The sequence below is a fragment of the Dysidea avara genome, chromosome 1 (assembly GCF_963678975.1).
Source record: "Dysidea avara chromosome 1, odDysAvar1.4, whole genome shotgun sequence".
NCBI lineage: Eukaryota > Metazoa > Porifera > Demospongiae > Dictyoceratida > Dysideidae > Dysidea > Dysidea avara.
Window position 1 is genome coordinate 57,304,485 of NC_089272.1, and position 21,813 is coordinate 57,326,297.

The 21,813-nt window shown below is 36.9% G+C and overlaps 1 protein-coding gene across 1 annotated transcript in view; it reads right to left on the reverse strand.

Annotated features, from left to right (window-relative positions):
- The window catches only part of LOC136237560 (DBH-like monooxygenase protein 1), a 34,467-nt gene extending 12,655 nt beyond the window's left edge, over positions 1–21,812 (reverse strand). Inside the window, exons 1-8 of the mRNA XM_066027751.1 lie at positions 21,412–21,812; positions 18,270–18,422; positions 10,003–10,170; positions 9,573–9,662; positions 7,550–7,732; positions 6,221–6,323; positions 2,183–2,349; positions 1,753–1,810 (exon numbers count right to left, since the gene is read on the reverse strand). Of these exons, the coding sequence (XP_065883823.1) occupies positions 1,753–1,810; positions 2,183–2,349; positions 6,221–6,323; positions 7,550–7,732; positions 9,573–9,662; positions 10,003–10,170; positions 18,270–18,422; positions 21,412–21,705 (1,216 nt within the window). The 5' untranslated portion in view covers positions 21,706–21,812. The remainder of the gene's footprint in view (positions 1–1,752; positions 1,811–2,182; positions 2,350–6,220; positions 6,324–7,549; positions 7,733–9,572; positions 9,663–10,002; positions 10,171–18,269; positions 18,423–21,411) is intronic.
- Between the last annotated feature and the right edge of the window lies 1 nt (position 21,813).

Genomic DNA, 21,813 nt, shown 5'->3' on the forward strand with positions numbered 1-21,813 from the left:
TATGAGGAATATGACAAAAATATATGCACGTCCTCTGAGAGGACAAATACAGTGTAAATATACACATTATCTCCCAAGAGTGTAAAGTGCTCGAGGGAGACTGCATATATTTGTAACACCTAATGGTACTTTTGTAAGCTCCAGAAAAAAAATTATGCAAGTAATTATCGTCTCACTGGTCGGTGAATTAACACTCCAATGGGTAAATCCTGGGCATCATCATGTGTGCCTGTTCATAGGGAATTCAAAAATCCTTGTTTCCTCTCCATACACTAAAGGGTTTCTGAGTTACAGACGTTCACGTATGTTGCGGTGATGAAAAAATTTACCGACGATCTTTCTCCAGTCAATTCACCCTCCTACTCAAACACAGAAGCATACCTTGGGCAAAAACTCCACCTGGGTGGATTCACAAATTCATGGCGAACATGATAAGCAAAGATTCAATTCTGTATGCAGTTATATCAGTAAGTTATGATGGTTTATTTAAGTGCCTGTAGATTATTTTCTCGATGGCTTCTGTACATATCGATTTATTTGCTCATCCAGCTTTCTAGTGCTGTATTTCCCACACTTCTGAACTTATGAAGCTGAAATGTAGCCAGTCTATTCCTTTGTCCCTATAGACAACAAAGAACCAATCAAATGATTTTTAGTGTGATTTTCTAAAAATTAGGTCACAAATGTGTGATGTTGGCAATCAAAATGCAGTGTCAGCATAACATGTTTATGCAAACTAAATAAGAAGCCATATACATCAAAGAGCTCACAGTTTTTTTACTTGGCCAGTTATATCACAGCAGTCGTACATATTAACAGTCATCCTTGGCTGTATATGAAGCCATACAGATCAAAGTACTGACTTGGATATAAGCCAGTTATATCACAGCAGTCGTAGAATATCTTAGTTAATTTAACACTCATCCTTGGCTTTGCCATGGACTCGTGTCAATAACTAAGATATTCTACTCCTGCTGTGGTATAATTATAACTTGTACCATGATGCGTGGGCAGATCAAAGTGTGCCGCCATGGTATAACTAAGGTACACCACTGGTTGTTAGTTAGGCCATGCTTAGCTGGCAGTTTGAACACGAGTCAAAGTGAGAGGTAAGCAAATATAGTTGGCTTCGTGCTAAGTACTGCAGGAGCAAAGGAATGAATCTATGCTTCAACAATAGCTTTAACTAGCTTCTATTGCTACAGCGCACTACTAGTACCGGGTAGACTAGTACACATGGATACACGTGTTTACGTAACTTTATTCTAATAAATTAGTGCAAGCACGACTTGTGACTTGTAAGAAAGAGGAATAACAGCAGTAATACAAGAGAGAATGGGTTTAAGAAGCTATTTTCAGCACAACCCGTGAGTCCAGTCTGCCAGTGTGGTGAGTCATGGTATAAGCCAGTTATATCATGTTTACTCGTATGATATCATAGTTATTAACACTCGTCCTCGGCTTCGCCTCAGACTCATGTAATAACTACGATATCATACTCATACCGTGATATAACTAGAACTTAAGGTTAAAGTTTAATATAACATCCTTAGAAATTCAACGGTTTTTAACAGGTATGCTTTTAAGTGCTTTTTAAGTGGTAAGATTTATTCACACACACACACTCAGAAGTTTTCCAGATCAAGTTCTTAATCATCATTAATCCCAGAATTGATATAATCTCCCAACCCTACTATTAATTGTGACAATCTACAAGATAATAAGATACAAATGCACATACATGCAGCTTACCTACTGTGTGAGTGTGGAGGAAGTTAGCAAACACTGTTATTCCAGTTTCAGGTAAAAACTAGAAAGCAAAGAAAAGAATGAAACATTTCCACTGCACATTCCATTACTCTCAAAATTTTTACAAACAAAATCACTACAGTTGATCCTCAGTTATCCAAACACTTTTGTTCCTAGAGTTAGACAAAAGTGTTCAGATAAGTGAATTTGTTCAGATAACAGAGGCACATTGATTTATACACAGATCCTTATTTAATTTCTCTAATAGAACGTACATCTACTCTAATAATAAAATGCACACCAACAATGAAATACTCCAATAGAACAGTCACTATCGGCACTTGAAGTTTGGATAAGCAAGGATCCACTGTATTTGAATGTGTGCATTTTTGGTCTTGTTGCAACGGTTTGGTTAAAATTACATGTAACTCACTTCTCTAGTACAAGATGATGGACAATACCCAAACACATTGAATATGCCAGCATTAGGGGGTACAAACAAATTACTGTTCGTTTGAGCTCCAACTCCAGAAAGCCCAGCATTGAATTGCCTTGCTTCTTGTGTGAGTGAGAGTCTGAAACCAGAATTGTCAACTCTGCCTAAATTAAAACACATACATACCTAACTTGAAGACAGTCCACATATCTACATACATATATACATATATATATATATATATATATATCAAGACACACGATAGTGTGTCGTACGGCCAAGAAAGCCGGCGACCACACCGTGAGTATATTTACAGGAAGAAAGAAAACAGCTTTTTCATGTGTGCATACCTCCATGGCCCCTTCTCCAAAGCACACCATTTTTGCATTATAGCTGTCCCCCAAGTAGGGTACGCCACACAGAAAATTTGATTAAATTCGCAACAGCCATTTGCGAGATATAGGTGTTCAAAAGTTTGTTTTAATTTCTTCGTTTTTTTCTTATGCCATACAGGGGCTACGGGGGCTTCGATTTCTTTTCGCACAATTAGCAAAAATTGCTATAAAATGCAAACATGTAACTTGATTGCCACGATCTTTGGCACAAATGAAGAGCGTGTAACGGTGGATTTGCATACTAAGTTTGTTGTGAATCTGAGTAATATTCAAGGAGTTATGAGCGTTTCTTCACGTAAAAAAAGATCAAACTTCTGTCACGGCTACAGGGTAAACCAAGTATAGAAATAACTTGAAAATCGGTGTATAGATAGGCTGGTCATCGTAGCAGTACCTTGTGATAGTTTAAATAGTAATAGAGTTACAGCGACAAAGTTATAAAGCAAAAACTAAGCATGTGTAAAATCGCGGGATCGAGATACTCTAATAGAACAGTCACCGCGGGGTAAACAAGTGTGCAAAAAATGTCGAAAAAAAACTTACCAGAGTTCGAACCAGGGACCTCCATACCTAACACCTGCATCCTTAACCAATGAACCACTGCTACCTTGGCTGATCACCTCACTTAATTTCTGCTTTATAAATCAAATTTCTAGTTGAAATCTGCTCATAATCAAACATTTGTAATTTCATAGATCTACCAATAGAAGTACTAGATTGTTCTAGAACATTCTATGTATGTTCTATTAGAAGTCCTCTAAAAAATGTGCACTCTATTAGAGTATTACAATAATATTATCAAATATTGAATTAAATCATGCAATGAAATACATTTATAAGTCTGTCTTCAATAATCATCATTGTATCTACATAGAAAAGAAGAAATGTGAGTGAAAACAAACCTCAAAGTCAGCCATAGGCTGGTTTTGGGCCATAGGCTGGTTTTGGGGCCTTATAAAGTACGAAAAGGAGTGAAATCCACACAAAAACAGCCAAGCTGTGAAAAAATGGTGCGGCCTTAAAAAGCCTGGGTGAAAAAAGTTGTGAAATCAAAGGTGGCGGCCAAGAAATGGCTGCAATGATGTTAATGCTAATAAATTTTAACAATGCACACAGCCATTATTAAAAATTTTTAGCATTAACATCATTGCAGCCATTTCTTGGCCGCCACCTTTGATTTCACAACTTTTTTCACCCAGGCTTTTTAAGGCTGCACCATTTTTTCACAGCTTGGCTGTTTTTGTGTGGATATATATACATATACATATACATATATACATTATCAACACAAATCAACAGTTCTCCATTACCAGTAGAAGTGTTAGTTTGATTAAATTGCAATTGGATATATAACCATTAACAAAAGAAGTACAGGTCTACATACTCAGCACCATTTCAGAACTGTATCTTTACAGTTGCTACTATGATTCAGACTGTACAAACGGATCTGCGAAAACCTGACACAATTATGCAAGTCTAAATTTACAGTAGAAAGCAATGGATGTAATACTTAAAATTGTTCTTAGTGAAGAAAGGGCCTAATAATAAAAACCTGGATATCATCTTATTTGCCTACTCAAGAGGAAATTGAAAATCTTTGTTTCGCTGTAGCATACCCAAGGATACATACCCATTTTTTCTTCACTGATTTTTCCTTTATATGTGACCGGATCTGTTAAAAGGGGTCATATAGCCTTTCCAATTGCATGTACTTGGCAATCCATAACTTTACTTGTGAGTATGGTACCAGCCTGAAATTAGGTCACTTTACACTCCTAACATAGCACCATTCCTGGATCTAATTGTAAGACAATGGGTTAAACATATGATAAGTTATGACTTGTCAAACTTGGAAAATACGAAAGGCTATAAGGCCCCTTTTCACAGATCTGGTCACAATTATAATTATAGTGAAGAAAAGCGATATAAGGAAAACGTCCCCAGCAATTGATTCTCCTATTCAAGCAAACATGAGAACCATTTTTTACTTTCCATGAAGAGGCAAATCCATTGGTACAGTGTATTAGATCTATGTATTTCAATGGCATTTATACAAAAACAGAATTATGCAAACAAGTTGGTTTTCGCTCAGCAGGTCACATATATTCCTTGGTATTAGCTTCATACCTCTAACGTGCACTCACCTTCATGTATTCCTCAGCATATAACACAGATTCATATTAGAATGCCTTCACTTTTTGTGGCACTGTACAGAGTTTCCTGCACTAGGAGTCTACTTAAGACCCATCGTTTATTCGAAACCCTACATTACTTTCTGCTTTATGCCCTTGGAAACTCAGGTGTTTTATATGGGACTCCATGGCCGTAATTCAAGGCAATACAGTAATCAAGAAATCACGATTTGATACTACCATATGAGCAGAAATTTTGACGTGGAATTAAAATTGGCAAATTGGCGGACGCTTACAAAATCGCCAAATTAAAATCTTGCCATTAGTGTTTCTTATTATTTTAACCAATTGAACAGGCAAAAGATCAAGCAAGGTGGCGTATCTAGATGTACTGGAGGTCAGCCTGCGGTTAATCAAACAATTCTATGATTGTCTGTATAAATATCACAGATTAAGGAAGTCCTATACTATTGCGTCGGAAGTATAGTGAAGCAAAGATAGTGCTTGAGGAAGATACACCTCAAGAAACACGCAGCGAAGATCATAACTAGCTACTTGGCATGGAGAATGTTCCCAATCACTTCGTTTCCTTTTGCTACACTGTCATGGATTTTCCGTCCTCTGTCTCACATGAAAGTCTCTCCAGTATGCGGGCCAACGAAGTAAGTGTACATACAGTACATCTTTGTAAACGAGAAACAATTTGCTACCACGCGGGACTCCATGTCGCATTTCGTCAAATTAAACTCTCGCCAAATACAAATTATTATTAAAGTAACGCCAAATATTCTGCTCACCAAAATTTCTGCTTATACGGTATAGCACTAAACAGTGACACATACCCGTTCACTATTATATTTCAGTACACTTAATAAAACCAAGAGTATATAATGGGGAGGGAGAGTATCGAACTACGCTATACGCTGTGAAAAATGAGCCCGTAAAGTCCTATGGCATCGTTCAAACGACTCGGTGATTTGTGTTGATTGGTGACTAATTATAGGCGCAGTAGGCGCACTTTGTACCTGTGACTACTGAGTGAAAGAACGGTGTACTCGAGAAAAGTATGGCACATTACACAGAGGAACTCGCCGTACAAAGAGAAAGACAGAAGCAGCTAACCTGGAAAGCAAACATCGAGGTTTCATCATGGTCGATATTTCATCATGGTAAAGATTTCATCATGGTCGCCATCCCATGCCTCGCCTCGACAATTGTACTAGTTAAAGTGACACGTCTAGATGGAATTTCATCCATTGCGATTCCATATGGACCACCCGTTAAAACATTTAAGGTATTAAATCTAAGCAATCAACAGCGGTCAGGTTTACGACAAGAAACGAAAGTATGCGGGTTACTTTACGGGCTCATTTTTCACAGCGCATAGCGTAGTTCGATACTCTCCCTCCCCCATTATATACTCTTGATAAAACCTTAATCCCTACATGTATCTTCTCACTAAAAGTACATAATGTACATAAATATTTGTATAACTATTTCATACATACCTACTAAATTATCTGGGTTGTCATAATGTATCTCCATTAGCAAATATGTGTCCCCTCGTTCTCCACCAATGGGATAGGCCACATTTTCAGGATAGACAAATTTCTATAGTGCGTATTTATATTCATCAAAACAGTTGAATAAGTTGTACATAGACCACCATACAATCTAATTATTTTAATTATTAATATTATTATAGGGGTTACAGTTTTGCATACAACTGATTGAAGGATCTTAAGGAATAGCGGGTAAGTAAGTCAGCTTGCACCGATATATGCTGTAGTTAATTTCAAGCATAAGAAGTTGGCAAAAGCATCAAGCATTATACTGATGACTTTTAAAATTTTTAACTAATTTGCATGCCCAATAAAAGCAAAATAATGAACACAGTAGGCATTATTACTGCTTTGTGACTGGATTTTGCACATTTTTCAAGAAACGAGATTGAAATACTCTAATAGAGCAGTCACTTACTTTAATACAACAGTCAGGAAAACTGATATACTCTATTAAAACAGTCGAGTCATGAGAATTTTGTGCATAATAAGTTTTATTCTGGGTACTACTCAATAGCATAATAGACTATTTTCAAAGCATAATTGAGCCAACTTTTTAAAGCCATTCAAGTGCCAACGTGCTTGAAAAGCAGGTAGCATGCAGCTTATTTTTATAGCAGTGTAGATTTTTTTGTAAGTAAAGAATAGAAGGAAAGAAGTTGTGTGGCTTGAATCCTGGTAGTGGCAAAGTAAATTTTGACAAATAAATAACTATACACGTTAAGTACCTCTAATGATTAGCCCTTTGCATTAAGATTAAGATATGGAATATACCATAATTCGCTTCTTTCATTGTAAAATAGTTTTTGAATGCAAAAATTTTTACATGAAAATTTTTGCAAAAGATTGAAATACTCTAATAGAGCAGTCATTCACGTAAATCATACGAAAATGTGTTTACATGAAAAGAATTAACATTAATTTTTGCATGAAAATAAAGCGGTGGGCAGCACTAATTCTTATTTATACATTACATGCACCCAGACATAATATTCATATTCTGTAGTATGACTTCAATAATCCAAATAGTTGTATAAATTTTAATCACAAAGGAATAGAGATAATAAAATTAAATCAGGTCGTTTACTTTCACTATGTTCTATCTAATAATCTAATAGAGCACACATACAATACAAACATTAATAAAATACTCTAATAGAACAGTCACACAATGAAATGCACCAATACATTGTGTGAGTATATAATATAACGCATGTGAGTTATGGTGTATGCATATGCATTTGTGATTCATTACTATTCAGTACAGGTACATACCCCTGCACCAACAGCCCATCCAGCAATCAACAAGTTATCCCGGCAATCCCTAGCTTCCTCATGCACAGAATGGCACACTCCATCAGCATTATTAGCACCAACAATAGTCGTAAGGTCAGAGCACTTGTAAATTAACATATGGTGGACATGGGCAGTAGTATCGGATGATATCACTGGTTCAAACTGCATGGAGTACACATAAAAAATTACTTTCTACTTTAAAGTTTCAAATAGTAAAGTGGCTGCCCCATTTACATTTACTATTACAGAGTCACTCTAATACAGCATACGTATGTATACAACAAGATTAGTTAACATAACAGTTGTAATAGTGTCTAATAATGTACCAAGTACATCTGATTACAATAAACTACCCTAATAAAGCAGTCACTACTCTAATATACATAACAAGTACACAAAAAATTGGAATTTTCAACTAGAGTAGGGACCATAGCACATTGATAAAAGGTACTGAAACAAGCTGGAGTAGTACATGATATTAAATCACAGTAAAACAATAAGAAGTGTTATATCCCTACTGTGCTCTTCTTATGGTATCTTGAGCATAGAACACTTCTTATTGTTTTACTGTGATTCAGTATCATGCACTACTCCAGCTTGTTTCAGTAGTTTTTATCTGGTCCCTACTCTAGTTGAATTTTCCAATTTTTGTGTACTTGTTTGTTAACTTTTCTTGTAAAATAAAATTATTATGACTGGTGAACTCACGCATACTGCATCAAAAAAAAGAAACGGCACCACGCGCCCCAGCTATCAATTATTGTCTGAAAAGTGAAGTATCCATTATGCTTCGTTGTTAGCTACGTATGTTCAACCCGTTACACAGCATTACAAATCAAGAACTGTACGAAAAGCACCTCTGCAATCAAAGTAACCACTATGAAAAATACGGACGATTTCTGTTACAAAGCCAGGGAAGCCATTATGTGCTACCACCAAATCGACACCTTTAGCTGCCAGCCAAGATGAATTGGACACAAAGGAGGATGCTAGTAAGTCCATGAAGAATGCATTGTATGTACTGTGGTATGCCAAAAGGCACCTCTCAGGTCGAAGTGATGTCAAACAGTGAAAAAATCAAGCCCATAGTCTTAGCCATTATCGAGTTACGTTTGTGTAAAGGGATCAGTCAGTCAGTCAGTCAGTAGAAAATTCCGTTTAAAAAAATTCTGTAGCAACTTGTTGAAAGCATTTTGGGTCGATTTAAATGCTTGTTTGTAGGCTTGCGCCAATTATGCCGGCATAATTTCGAGCATAATAGGCTAGCAAAAGCATCAAGCATTATGCCAGCATAATGGGACGATTTTAAAGAATTTTGTGCAATGCGTGCACCAAAATACTGCACAACATGAACACACTGCACATTATTACTGCATTTGATATCAAAACCTTGCAGTGTTATTATTTTTACTATTTCTTGACTGATTATTCACACTTTATGGAAATAAGATCGAGATACTCTAATAGAGCAGTCACTTATTCTAATACCACAGTCAGGAAATGCAGATATACTCTAATAAAACAGTCAGCTCTCGAGCATAATCTTGATTTTGAGTGCATAAATTTAAGCATAATAGGCTGGATTTTTGAGCACTGCTCAAAAGCATACTAGGCAATTTTCAAAGCATAATTGGCTCAAGTCTACTTGTTTGGGTTTAGTTTTACCTAACCAATATTGCCTCATTGTAGTCAGGATAAATTGAGGTTGGTTTTTGGGTGATGTTTTTTTGTGGGCCACGCCTACACCTTTGTGGTTCCTACTATACAGTACTATTGTACTGTATGATAGAATAGCCACTAATATGCTCAAAGGATTTTTGAGAGAAATTTTACACCCCATCAATCTATCAAAGACTACAAAATAATTTTAGCTAATTGATATGGTGATGAATAAAGCATCAGAAAGTCTTTGATGATGGAGTTACATGTAAGAAACCCAATATATACTCATACTGGTCACCTGGCTGTTTGTAATTTACAAACATGTATGCTAAACACTTACAGCAGTCATGTAGTGTGTAGTATTAATAATTGAATCGGGCAGTCGGAATGTTTTGCACCAGTAGGTAGTTTCAACCCCGGGAATGATAACCTGCAACAGGCAAGAAAGTACAGCATCAAGTGTATAACATAATATATGAATATGAACACTTTGGAACAACCACCATTACAGTGTCCTGGTCGGTTTGTGCAGTACTATGGGCTTTATCCCAATTTTCTTTAGTTCAACATGTACTGTAATTAAGAGTTTAATTTTTTTGTGACCTCGGGTGATTGCATAAGTCAACAGTAGTATTTACAGTAGTAATCTTTAATATTATTGTGAACTTTATTGGTAAAACCTTAACAAGCTATATACACAATGTAAATTTTTGAGCACTATAGTTGAACTATGTAGGACCACACCCATTGTTACACATGTATGCACACACGTTTTCATTAAGGAGATCAAGGAAGGACAAATTATCTGGTGGAGGAGGCTCCACAATACTTCCAAACAAGTTGATGATCATGGACTGACGGAACTCGTGTTGTGGAATGTCGTTCTCACTAGAGGGATCCATGGAATGGTAGGCAAACAACAGGTATATGGTGTCACCCTGTGAGAGAGAGAGAAAGTACAATATAGGTGTGTCAGTAACAGGGTTATGTCAACACAGACGGTGACCACATACCACATTGCACATCCTGTGCCACACAAACATGAACGTAGAATGCCTACACAAGTACGTACAGTATAAAGGACACACCCATTGTGTGATATGCACATGCTTACACCATTTGCAGTACACATGCAGAGCTACACCTGAAACACACGCTACATATACATGTGCTACAGTACTATACACTACACTACACACACACATGCACACTACAGATTAAACAACTACAGGCAGTGTATATACTGCATAATTATACAGTTCATTATAGAATTAGTTGTAGTGGTATATAGTTGAACAATCTTTAAATATTATGAGCTCTTGGTAGTACACATATGTATGCATGTGATAAACACACTTGCTCAGTGGTTGACAGAAATGTTTATTGTTTGTACAATCACAAGCCATGCAGCTGTACTTGGCACTAAAGGTCAATACATACATGACAATTGTACAACTAACCAAACTGTGACAGTACTACCAACCACATTACCAAACAAGGTCAAATGAATAATAGCCCGCCTTCTCATCTTCATGCGTGCCTGTGTGTGATAACACAAACAAGCACATGACTAGTTACACATAACCGACTAACTAACCAATGGACATGTTTGGTAAAAATTAATATCCATTAGATGGATGTGGGTGTGTTATGTTTTAAAATTGTTGTAAGAATTCTACACTCTATTTACATGGATTGGATACCAAGAGTACGCAGCTCTTTGAGATCAATAATGTTGCCTTGCAAACAGGCCATTAATATAAAATGAATACAGCCATGCAGAATCATCTAAAGATTCTCAGCACTAATATAAACACAACAACAACCATATAGAAGGATTGAGCTACAAGAATGTATCACACTGCAATGGCCACATCTCCAGTCCAAAGACATGAATCTATATGCTATAGTGTAAAAGGACAATGTCACAGAGTGGATAAGTGTGGTGGAAAAGTCTACAAAACCAACAGGATCTATTTGACAAAATTTAATGTTAAATTTGCTCTAACAAAGTAAGTCACACAAGAAATGTTTTGTTTGTGTACAGCATTAAATATTAATTCTGCCTTGCAAATAATTACTTTTTATTCTGGAGAGGGTTATCCATGCAAAACAGTCAAGCTGTAAAAGGTGTAATAAGCCCAGTCAAAAGATGTAAAATCAAAGGTGGCAGCCAAGAATGGTGTTACACAGGGACAGGCAGGCCTGACAGCAGTCAATGACTGCAAGTACACTAACAACAGAGGCAAGAAGCAGAACATAATTATGCTTAGAAGTTGCAGTGGTTGTTATCTCAATGTTTGTGGTTTCTTTAGAAATGACACACCCTAACCAAAAAAATGTTTATTCTTTGTTTGCTTAAAATAGTTACACTTGATTTTATCCAAATGTGGTGTTTATGGTTAAATTTATTTTAGTCCAAAATATCAGACAACACCCTCCAAGTTAAATTACACATGCAAATATATGTCCACCATTCAAATCATCTCTTGTTGCACTGCAAAAGATTATAGCACAGCTATGCCAAATTCCAAATGAATTCCATTGATCCACCATGTTCTAAATTTATTTTAAAAACAACAATGGCTGTTTTGTAATGTACTTTCAGTGGAACCTGCCTAACTAGGCGCTTATGAGTCAAAGTATAGTTGCTGTAGCAGGTGGCTGCATAATAGATATTTACACTAAAAGTATATGCTTATTAATTGTGTCACAGTTTATTAGCCATACTACAACCATGTATTGTATTATACTTATCTTTGTCTTTGTGTGGCACACTTTGAGTTGGCACAAAAATTGTTTTTCTTATGAAAACTATGTAACCCTCACAATTAATTACTGGCATGCTACATAAACCATAATTAAATTAATTTGACTATATTTGGCCTGAACTTTGTATGGGATGCGCATAGATGACATTTGGCGCCTAAATGCTTTGAACATGCTAGTGATGGAAATCAACCTGACTAGACTATAATCTTATTCAACATCTACGAGTTACTATTTGATAAGCTCCATACAGTATTACAGTTCTCTATGAAATATTCAGGATCAGTGGAAGTGATGTAGCATTCTCTAAATAGCAACCTTTCTTTTAGCCAAGCAGTGGACAATCTGGCTAAGTCAGCAGGAAAAATGCCAGAAAACTGAATGACCTCACAAGTTATCAACAGTGCAGAGTGACCTTTGAGATCATGGACACATCTGCTGTCATAACATGTACAGTGTAAATGGTCTAATATGGTCACCTCTTAGACAGACAGGATGTTCTGGTCTGATTAAGTGCATGATATGTGACTTTGTACTTTACATTGATGGCATATTTGAAGATTTTCAATTTGATTAGTTTAGACAGATGGCTCATTTACAAAATGAACTGGTTTCAACTTTCAAAGTGCCACACATGTACCCTTATAAAACATACCATTTTATTTACACTGAATAAATTACGTACTGCACAAGCAGATAATCATGTACAATTAAATATACATGTTTGTAGTTTACATTGTATGTTTGCACTTGCTCTTACATGATGTGTCTCGATGTTTTTGAAACATTGAACATGCAACTATGTGGTCGTTAGCAAGCTACATAATTCAGGAGAAACGATATCATAGCAATACTTGCCCACAGGGATCAGATCATAAACTGTAATGTGTTGTTTGGTAATTATGATCAAACCTTTTGTCTCAAACATAGCACAAACATGTTAATTATGCATGGTCATGCTTAAAGTAAGGTCAATAAACAATGCAAGACTGAAGGGTATGTTTTTAGCAAGAATTTGAATCTCAGAACATGATTTGTAATAATGCACAGGGTGTACGTTGTACATGGTGTGCATATAATATTATGTGAATACCAATGCACCATATACAGTAGTACATGGAAGTCTTGTGAACTATAATAGAGTTTTTAAGTGTTGCATTCATTATTATGTACTTTTGGAGTAGAAAATTACTGGCTTCCACACTCCCCAAATCAAGACACATGGTGTGTTGTGCGGCCAAGAAAGTTGGCACATGTATATTAACAGGAACATAGAAAATACAATTTTCATGCCTGCATATGTATGTAGCTCAATTGTCCCTTCTCTAAAGCACACCATTTTTGCATTATAGCTATCCACCAGGTGGGGTAGGCCACACAATAAATTTGATTAAATTCACAGATACAGGCTGCAAAAGTTTTGAAATTTTCTTCACCTGCTTTTTGTAGAAGGTCTACGTGTAGACTGTTCTTTCTACACACTTTGCACAGAAACTGTTATAACGTGCAAATGCACAATTGAAATTTGTTACAGATAAAGAGTGTTAATTCATTAAATGTGACCCAGTCTGAGAAAACCGTTCTTATCACCCATGTCAGCAGATTCGATTGTTCACCCAGGACATGAAGCTACATGAATAAACTATCTAATTCCACATTTAAAATCAGCTAGACTTGAGTGGTCTGGTTTTGCTGGCTGCTTTTCCCGAGCCCAGTGGCGATCCATACGTGTGGTGTGGGACCTTAATGGAGCCCTGGTCAGCCTGGGAATGACTGTATTTGGCTGTACAGCTCTGTGGTGTTGAATAAGTACCTCTGCTGTGAATTTCCTTTCATTTTAGCCAGTTTTGAGACCACAATGGCTCAAAACTTGGCCTAATTCATCCCTTGGCCTTCCTTTTCAATTTTTGAACACCATCTTTCCCGCGTTCCAGGGCCCCCACCTCCCACCCAATTTACAACTCGCCTGATACAGTCAACCTCGGTTTAAAAACTATCTAAAATGGCAGCAAACTTAGTTGTTGGCTACTTGCACAGTGGATGCTCTGGAAGGTAAGGAATTGGTGTAAAACGTGTGAAAATTTGGTACATATAGCTTCAACCATTGGCGAGCTACAACACACTAAATACTTAAAACCGGCATTTCTCGATACTTTTAAAGAGGCGATAAGCCCGGTTTTGTCAGACTGGGTCACAAATATTCATGATGCTATGAATGTTTATTCGCAAAAAAAAAGATTGAAATTATGGTAAACCATATATGGGAATAACTTGAAATTTAGTGTGTACTTAGGATAGCCATCATAGCTGTGCCTTTTGATGGTTAGAATAACAAATGAGTAACAGCTACAGAGTTACAAAACAAAAACCAAACAACTGTAAATTGTGGGGTCGAGATACTCTAATAGAACAGTCACCATGAGGTTAAAAAGTGCATGAAAAATGTAGAAAGTAAAAACTTACCAGAGCTGGTTTGAACCAGGATTTCCATACTGAACACCCAAATCCTTACCTACCGTGCCAAATTCTGTTCAAATTTACTAACAGTAAAAGCTTATAATTTCATGGATCTACCAATGGAAATTCTAGAACATTTTATGTGCATTCTATTAGAATTCTTCAAATAAAAAAAAACAACTGTTTGCTGTATTAGAATATTACAATAATACAGTGTATTTACAGTATTACCACAACATGCAATACAATACATAATTTCAATGTGTCAATCATGTCTGTAGATACGTAGGTAGAAATTTGGGTAAAGACAAACCCCAAAGTCAGCCTATGACTGACTTTGGGGGCTATATAGAGTACAAAAAGATATGAAATCCACACAAGAACACCCGATCTGTGAAAAAGGATGTGGTCTTCAAAAGCCTGGGTAACACAGACATTATTAACATTAAGTTTATTAACATCATTCATCAACTTTGATTTCACACCTTTTTACCCAGGCCTTTTGTTTTTGTGTGGATTACCTTTACAAGAACAATTCCATGTTCCACACTCTTTAAAGTACAGCAGATCCAACAAAATTTCTCACATGGGAAGCTAGAGTAATTTGTACACTATAGACCATCACTAATATTTTAAGGCTTTAGCCATTACTAAATAAGGCTGCTTTATTAGAGTCAAAGTAAGTGATTGGTTTTACCTGATTGCTTTATTAGAGTACCTTAATGCACTGTTTACAATTATTTTCAATTCAAACTGGTTGTCTTTATTCCTGCAAAGGCATCTTCTAGTATTTCTTTGATCATAACTATTATTGCTTAATTACATTGGTGAAGGCAGACAAATGTACTGATATACTGTAAATACAAGTACACTATTTCTTTGTAGCATGTGTAATTTCACCAATATTAATTTTTAAAATTTCGTTGTTCTCAGAACGCATGCTTGTGCGAACTAGGCGGGCTTTTACTGAGATGGTCACAATTTCTAATGTTTCCTTTGGCCATAAACTAACTAATATTAAACATTGAGTTCCAAGACTGTAGAATGTAAGTCTCAGCATTTGACAAAGTACATGTGGCTGGTTTTACTACAAGCCCGAATAACAACATATTATGGCCTTGGTAAGGAGCTGGCTTGATGAGAAGCAGTGGTAAGTACAATGGTGGAAGGATATTTTATAAATGACAAAATGGATTTATGTTGATCTTCTTACAGTAGTATAGTCAGTAACAGCATTAGCTTTCAGCCATTGTCCTCATCCATTATAAAACCTACGTAGCTGACACTAAGATCACTACCCAACTCCACCTCAGTGGGCACTACTACATTACATCCCTCAAATTTTGTATCTTATTTGATGGGAAACTTGACAAACGGTAATTAGTACAGGAAACTCTCTGAACTGATGCACCTATGTATGTACAGTGAAAAATTTAAGTGGGTACTCACAACCCTTGGCAAGTCTATAAGCCTAGTACAATACTAGGTATAATGAAGGTTTGCATTGTACGTATTTGCCAATTACGTCAATCAGCTTTGTGTTAGCCGTCACATACAATGAAATCTGTAATTTTGCATCACGCGTGCTAAAGTATTAAATCTGTATTGTTCTTCATAACTGAGGCTGTGTAACAGGAAGAACCAGAGGAGGTTGGAAGCATGTATGTGAGCCCAATGATTTGTATCGAAAAGTGTACTGGACCACCTTGGCTGTTGAAATGCTTCCCAATTGATGAATTGTAATGAGTACATGACAATAGCACATTAAAACCTGTTAAGCCCCATTGAACAGGTAGCTTTAAAAATAACTTGGGCTACACGCGAGATCAAATGTCAGGCCATGGATGCAGTAAACGTCTTTGTTGACAAGCTAGAAATACAGAGAGAAGAGTCCTGCTTGAGAAAACAGTATAAATAAAACCATCCTATGCAGCATACCACACAGACGTGTGGCCTAGTCAGGGATCACACGAGACTAGAAAGATGAAGAACGCCTCCAGACGAATGACAGCAACAACTGGCCACATGAAAAAGGTTAGAAATGAGTATCATGGCCACCATTCATTGTTGCTGCCCTCCTTTAATGCTACCACACCTTATAATCTCAAAAATGCAATTTACTAAAAAAAAAATTTCAATAGTGCTTATTACATTTCCAACCTCCTCTGAGGAGAAACATACAGTACCTGAAAATGAAACAAAATGGCTGCTTAGCATTGCAGTAATTAGCATTTAGGGCACTTGTTGCATCATGTAGTTTGTATGTTAATGCAGTTGTCACCAGTTTTCTCTTGTTTCAGTACCGTATAATATATATATAAATAATTAAGCTATAATAAAAGTTAACATGTAAGTAAAGGTAGTATGTGGCTAGATATCACAAAAAAAATTCTGATTTGCATCTAACAATGTACATAAACCATAATAAACTACGGCAAGTTTAATCCACCTTTTTAGTCTTTAGCTTCTTATTTGCAATTCACACAGGTACGTATGAAAAATACTTTAAAAATATACCTTTGTGTATTGTGTGTGTGTATGTGTGCGTGTGTGTGCATGTGTGTGTGTGTGTGTGTGTGTGTGTGTGTGTGTGTGTGTGTGTGTGTGTGTGTGTGTGTGTGTGTGTGTGTGTGTGTGAGTGTGTGCGTGCGTACATGTGTGTGTGTGTACATGTGTGTGCGTGCGTGCGTGCATGTGTGTGTGCATGTGTGTGTGCACGTGCGTGCATGTGGACTGTATTGTATGCAAGTGGTTTTACAAGATCTAGGGCCTCAAGAGATACAATTGTTTTTTTAAAACAAGACAGGAACCTCTCACAGGGCAGTCCAGTGTAAGCACTGTTCAAATCCTTGCTTAATGGTATACACATATAAAGTAATATTCTCAATGAAGACAAATACAATGGTATGATGGTATAATACAGTAAGGAATAAGACATATTTCACTCTTTATTAATATGTGTGTGAAATTATTTTGTAGCAAGCATATTTTACCCAGTGTACAGTATTTCAGTACATCCAATTGAAACAGATTTATGCAAGCTATGTAGTCAGGTTTTCACTCAGCAGGTCGCATAATACAGCTATTGCTTAAAAAAATTCACCATCATGTCTGATTCCACACATACCTAATTTACATTAATATGATTGTCACATCCCCAACATGCACATGCACGCACATACGCACGCACGCACGTACGTACACACGCACACACTAAATAATATTCTAGTTTGTCCCAACAAACAAAAGTTAACAGGCAAGCATTAAGGTGGCATGTGGTTTTTGGCTAAGGATAGTGGCTACTGTGGTAAATTATATTTTGGCACCTAGGCCTATTGTTCTCTCCTGTGACCTGGTTTGTGGTTTATTGTAACAAATACCCGTAGTTAGTTGCAGCATTGCTGGCTTGCTATTCAGCACTGGTAGTGTCCAGTGATATTTAGTCTTTATAGAAAGGGAGAAGAGTGTCAGTTCAGTATGGTCTGTAGAACTCATGATCTGTAGGTGTTTATGAAGTACTAGTACATGCTGTAACGTTATAGAGGGAAGTGTGGTGGAGGGTGGATCGTGTAGGACCGCATTCTGTAATGTGCTAGGTATTTGTGTTATCATGTACATAATCAAGGAGGGTCATTGCGCAGCACATTAAATGCACATGCTACGCACACACACACACGCACGCACACACACACACACACACACACACACACACACACACACACACACACACACACACACACACGCACACGCACACATGCTACACATTCATATACACACTATACACTGTATTATGCTTATACGTATTACTCACCACATTAATAGTGATATCATCTTGTGTATCACATGTTTCCAATGCTCGTGCCATTTCAATAATAGTATAGCCATCTGTTTCAGTAGCATTGTACAGTATGAAGTCTTGTTGAACATCTAGGCGAGGAAGACCACGTCGGAAGGCATATCGGTCCTACAAATATAATATTATAAAAAATGCTATAGGCACTACATAATTATATTTTACATCCTGGACTGTAGAGTACGTACTAAGAGTAGATACATGTGCACAACATTGCATTTAAAATATATACATGTACATATGAAGGTGCCAGGCTGCCAATACAGTATAGGAGCCTTCATATGCAAAAGGAAACCAACAAAATAACCTTTTACCCTTTAAAGAGAATTCCCTGGACTTGATATCGTGCATTTTAGTCACAGAATCCATTGGGACACAGTTGTTTACATTATTCCACAATTTAAGATTGTAAGAAAGGTCTGAAGTAGATTTTGTTGCTGCATCCTATTGTTCAAAGTCTACCATTGTGTTTGGACATCTTCATTACGTAGATGATATGACAGCTTATGCATGTCTCCTGAGACTGCAACAACCACAAGAGGCACCAACTATGTAACTTACTGCATGGGGGTGTGTTATCATGTGGTCACTCCCTCATGTATTGTTAAAACCAAAAATGGAGTCATGTGTGCAGTATCATGAGATACATGTGACAGGAAATTCAACTAAATTTTGGTAATAAGAAAACTATACAGTAGTGTTGAGCAATATAAACTTCACTTCTGTCATATGTCATGGCAAAGTTTATGCACAATATGAATATATGTCATAAATTTTAGCATGCATGCTTAGTTTCCTTTTTCAAGTGATTTGTCAAGTACATACTACACTGTACACACATGGCCACACAGTACACAGTGTATTGCTAAAAGACCATAATTAATGCATTGTATACAGCTAAACTAAGAATTTAAAAAAATGATGATTTGTATACTGGCAAGTTACAGTACTTGGATCTTACAACTCAATCTACGATACGTTTAATTTGTCATCTTTGCCTCTTCATCTATTAATTGCAGAGGCTCTTTGAACTACTATACTCTTCTCCGGCATTGTGTGGTCTACTGCTACTCTGAAACCACTGTACTCAGATCTGGGTAGCTAGCGAGATAGTTCCAAATGGTAGGAAAATGTTAGCAGAGTACCCAACAGTATCACCACCCTTTTGACGCAAGTGAGATGTGGGTACACCAGGCAAAACTGGAGATGCTATCTTGCAAGCTCACGTTTAGGGCTCAAACAAATAGTGGTTTTTACTATTCGAATATTCTTTATTCACAACTACCGAATATTCGAATATTCTCTTTCAGCATTGGTTCTTGGACGAGATATCAATAATCCTGTTGTACAAGATGTCTCTTTAATACAATTCAGAATCAACATGATTTGATCATTTATGTCATAGATATGCTTATGTAGGATCAAGAATTCCAAGTATTTACACACTGATGTTACGTATTTCCTTTGAAACGAATATTCGAATACCAGAAATGGTATTCGAATATTCTCCGAATATTCGAATAATAGAATATTCGTTTGAGCCCTACTCACGTTGTACTGATTAGGATAATGTGCGCTCTATCATGATATAATTTCTAGCTACCATATTGCAACATAAAAATTATGTCATGTTGTATATCAGCTGTATCACCTAGCACTACTTTACAGCACTGGATAAGGTTCTGAGATATATGGTAGATTTCTCAGAGTGTACATTTTTATGGATTCAAATTCCACTAGTATGGATTCCAGTTGATGTGTTAAAATGAAAAAGTGAAGTGTGTAGTTGCTTAGCTTATAAGTTATTTAAACTTATAAGTGTATTTGATTTTATATGCATAAGTTCATTATAATAGTGGTTAGCGCTCTATCTGGCTAGGTTAGCTATTACGAGTAGTACATTACCATCCAATTCATAGGATACAAAACGTATAATAGTTTATTATGTTTTGTGGTATCTCTTTATAAAATACTTGGAAGTTACTTATCAGTGATGTAGCCACACCTACATCTGGGCAAGCCTGGGTATTAGACTACTTTGATAAACAGTTGCAAAATTCAAGAATAGTTTTTAAAACTTAATCCATGGCATGGCAATTTTGTCAATGCTTTTCTCTCCAGCTAGCCAATGGACAAATAGAGATTCTGCATTTGAGTTTTTCCAAGGAACTATCCCTATGGGTAACTCAATCGTAGTATCACTGATGGAAGGAAGATCATGTGATTATGGACTGCTCTTAGCGTCGTGAAATGGACTGAATGAAAGTCACTTGTGCAGAAGCCATAATCCTTTCATAACAAAGTCTTAATGTTAGTAATATTATTACATAATGCTCTATACATAAGTTAGCAACAAGTTATAGCTAAACAGTAGTAACTATAATCATAGCTAGTGTGAGTCAGCCTGGTAAGAGCTTACTTATATACTAAAGAAAGCTGCCTATATACATGGAAGAGGGAGGCTGGGGGGTCCGCAACTCCTTTGAAATCTTGTATAGCCTCTTTGAAATTCAGCATTGCATGTGCTACACCTTACACCAGTCCGTAACTCTTGTATGGCTTCTTAAAGATTTTGATAACTAAAATCTTTACTCGTAAAAGTTTCCATACCATGAAATTTATTTGCTCTGAAATCTTGACAAAATCTTTGAAATCTTGGGAAAAGTTAAAGATTTGAAATTTCGTACAGGGATTTTACGAGTTGCAGGAGGCCATGTTTTTTTTTACTACAGCTGGATAAGTGGATAGTTGGCTATAACAAAAGTAATATATTAACTAGATAAACAGGCTGTAGGACCAGGTGTCCTACAGACCTTCAGCACTTGTGCTGTAAAGTCTTAATAAATAAAATAAAAATAGATAGCCAAGCTCACATGACTCAGAATGAAACGTTCTTTACCTGCCCTAGCTTCATACATTTTTATATTACAGCAAACACAGGTCTAAAATAGTGGGTCCCAACTGAAGTGCCGGTCTGTTATTGCAAGCTACCCGGCGCTGTAGCTACAATGGTATTGTGTACCTAACATAAGCCGGATTGACTGGCTCGCCCAACACTGGTAATAACTGAGCATTGCACAGTTGCACACTCCTAACTCACTTGAAGGTAACCTGCTCCAGAACTGTCCACCCATCCAATGGCCACATCAGTGTCTGTCATGAACGCGTTACGAGAGAAGCCAATCCCTACCCATCCTAGGCTCAGAACCTTCACTGCCATCCTCAACATCTGATTGTCACGGTCATAAGTGTAAAAGAACTTGAAGGTAGCAGCTCCAGGCTGGCCATCAAACTGCAGGTTCAGAGCGAAGTCGTATCGGTCGGGAATATCGTGAACGGCATACGAGCCGAGTACTCCAAGGAAAAGCAGAGCTGTAACCGTTAGAATTCCCATGTCAGCTAGCCGAAGTCGACGAGTTCAGATTGATTACACAGTCACGAGACACGAGTTGCTGAATTCCAAGAGCCGAGTCGTGCACGATAGCAACGCCCTTTAAATTTG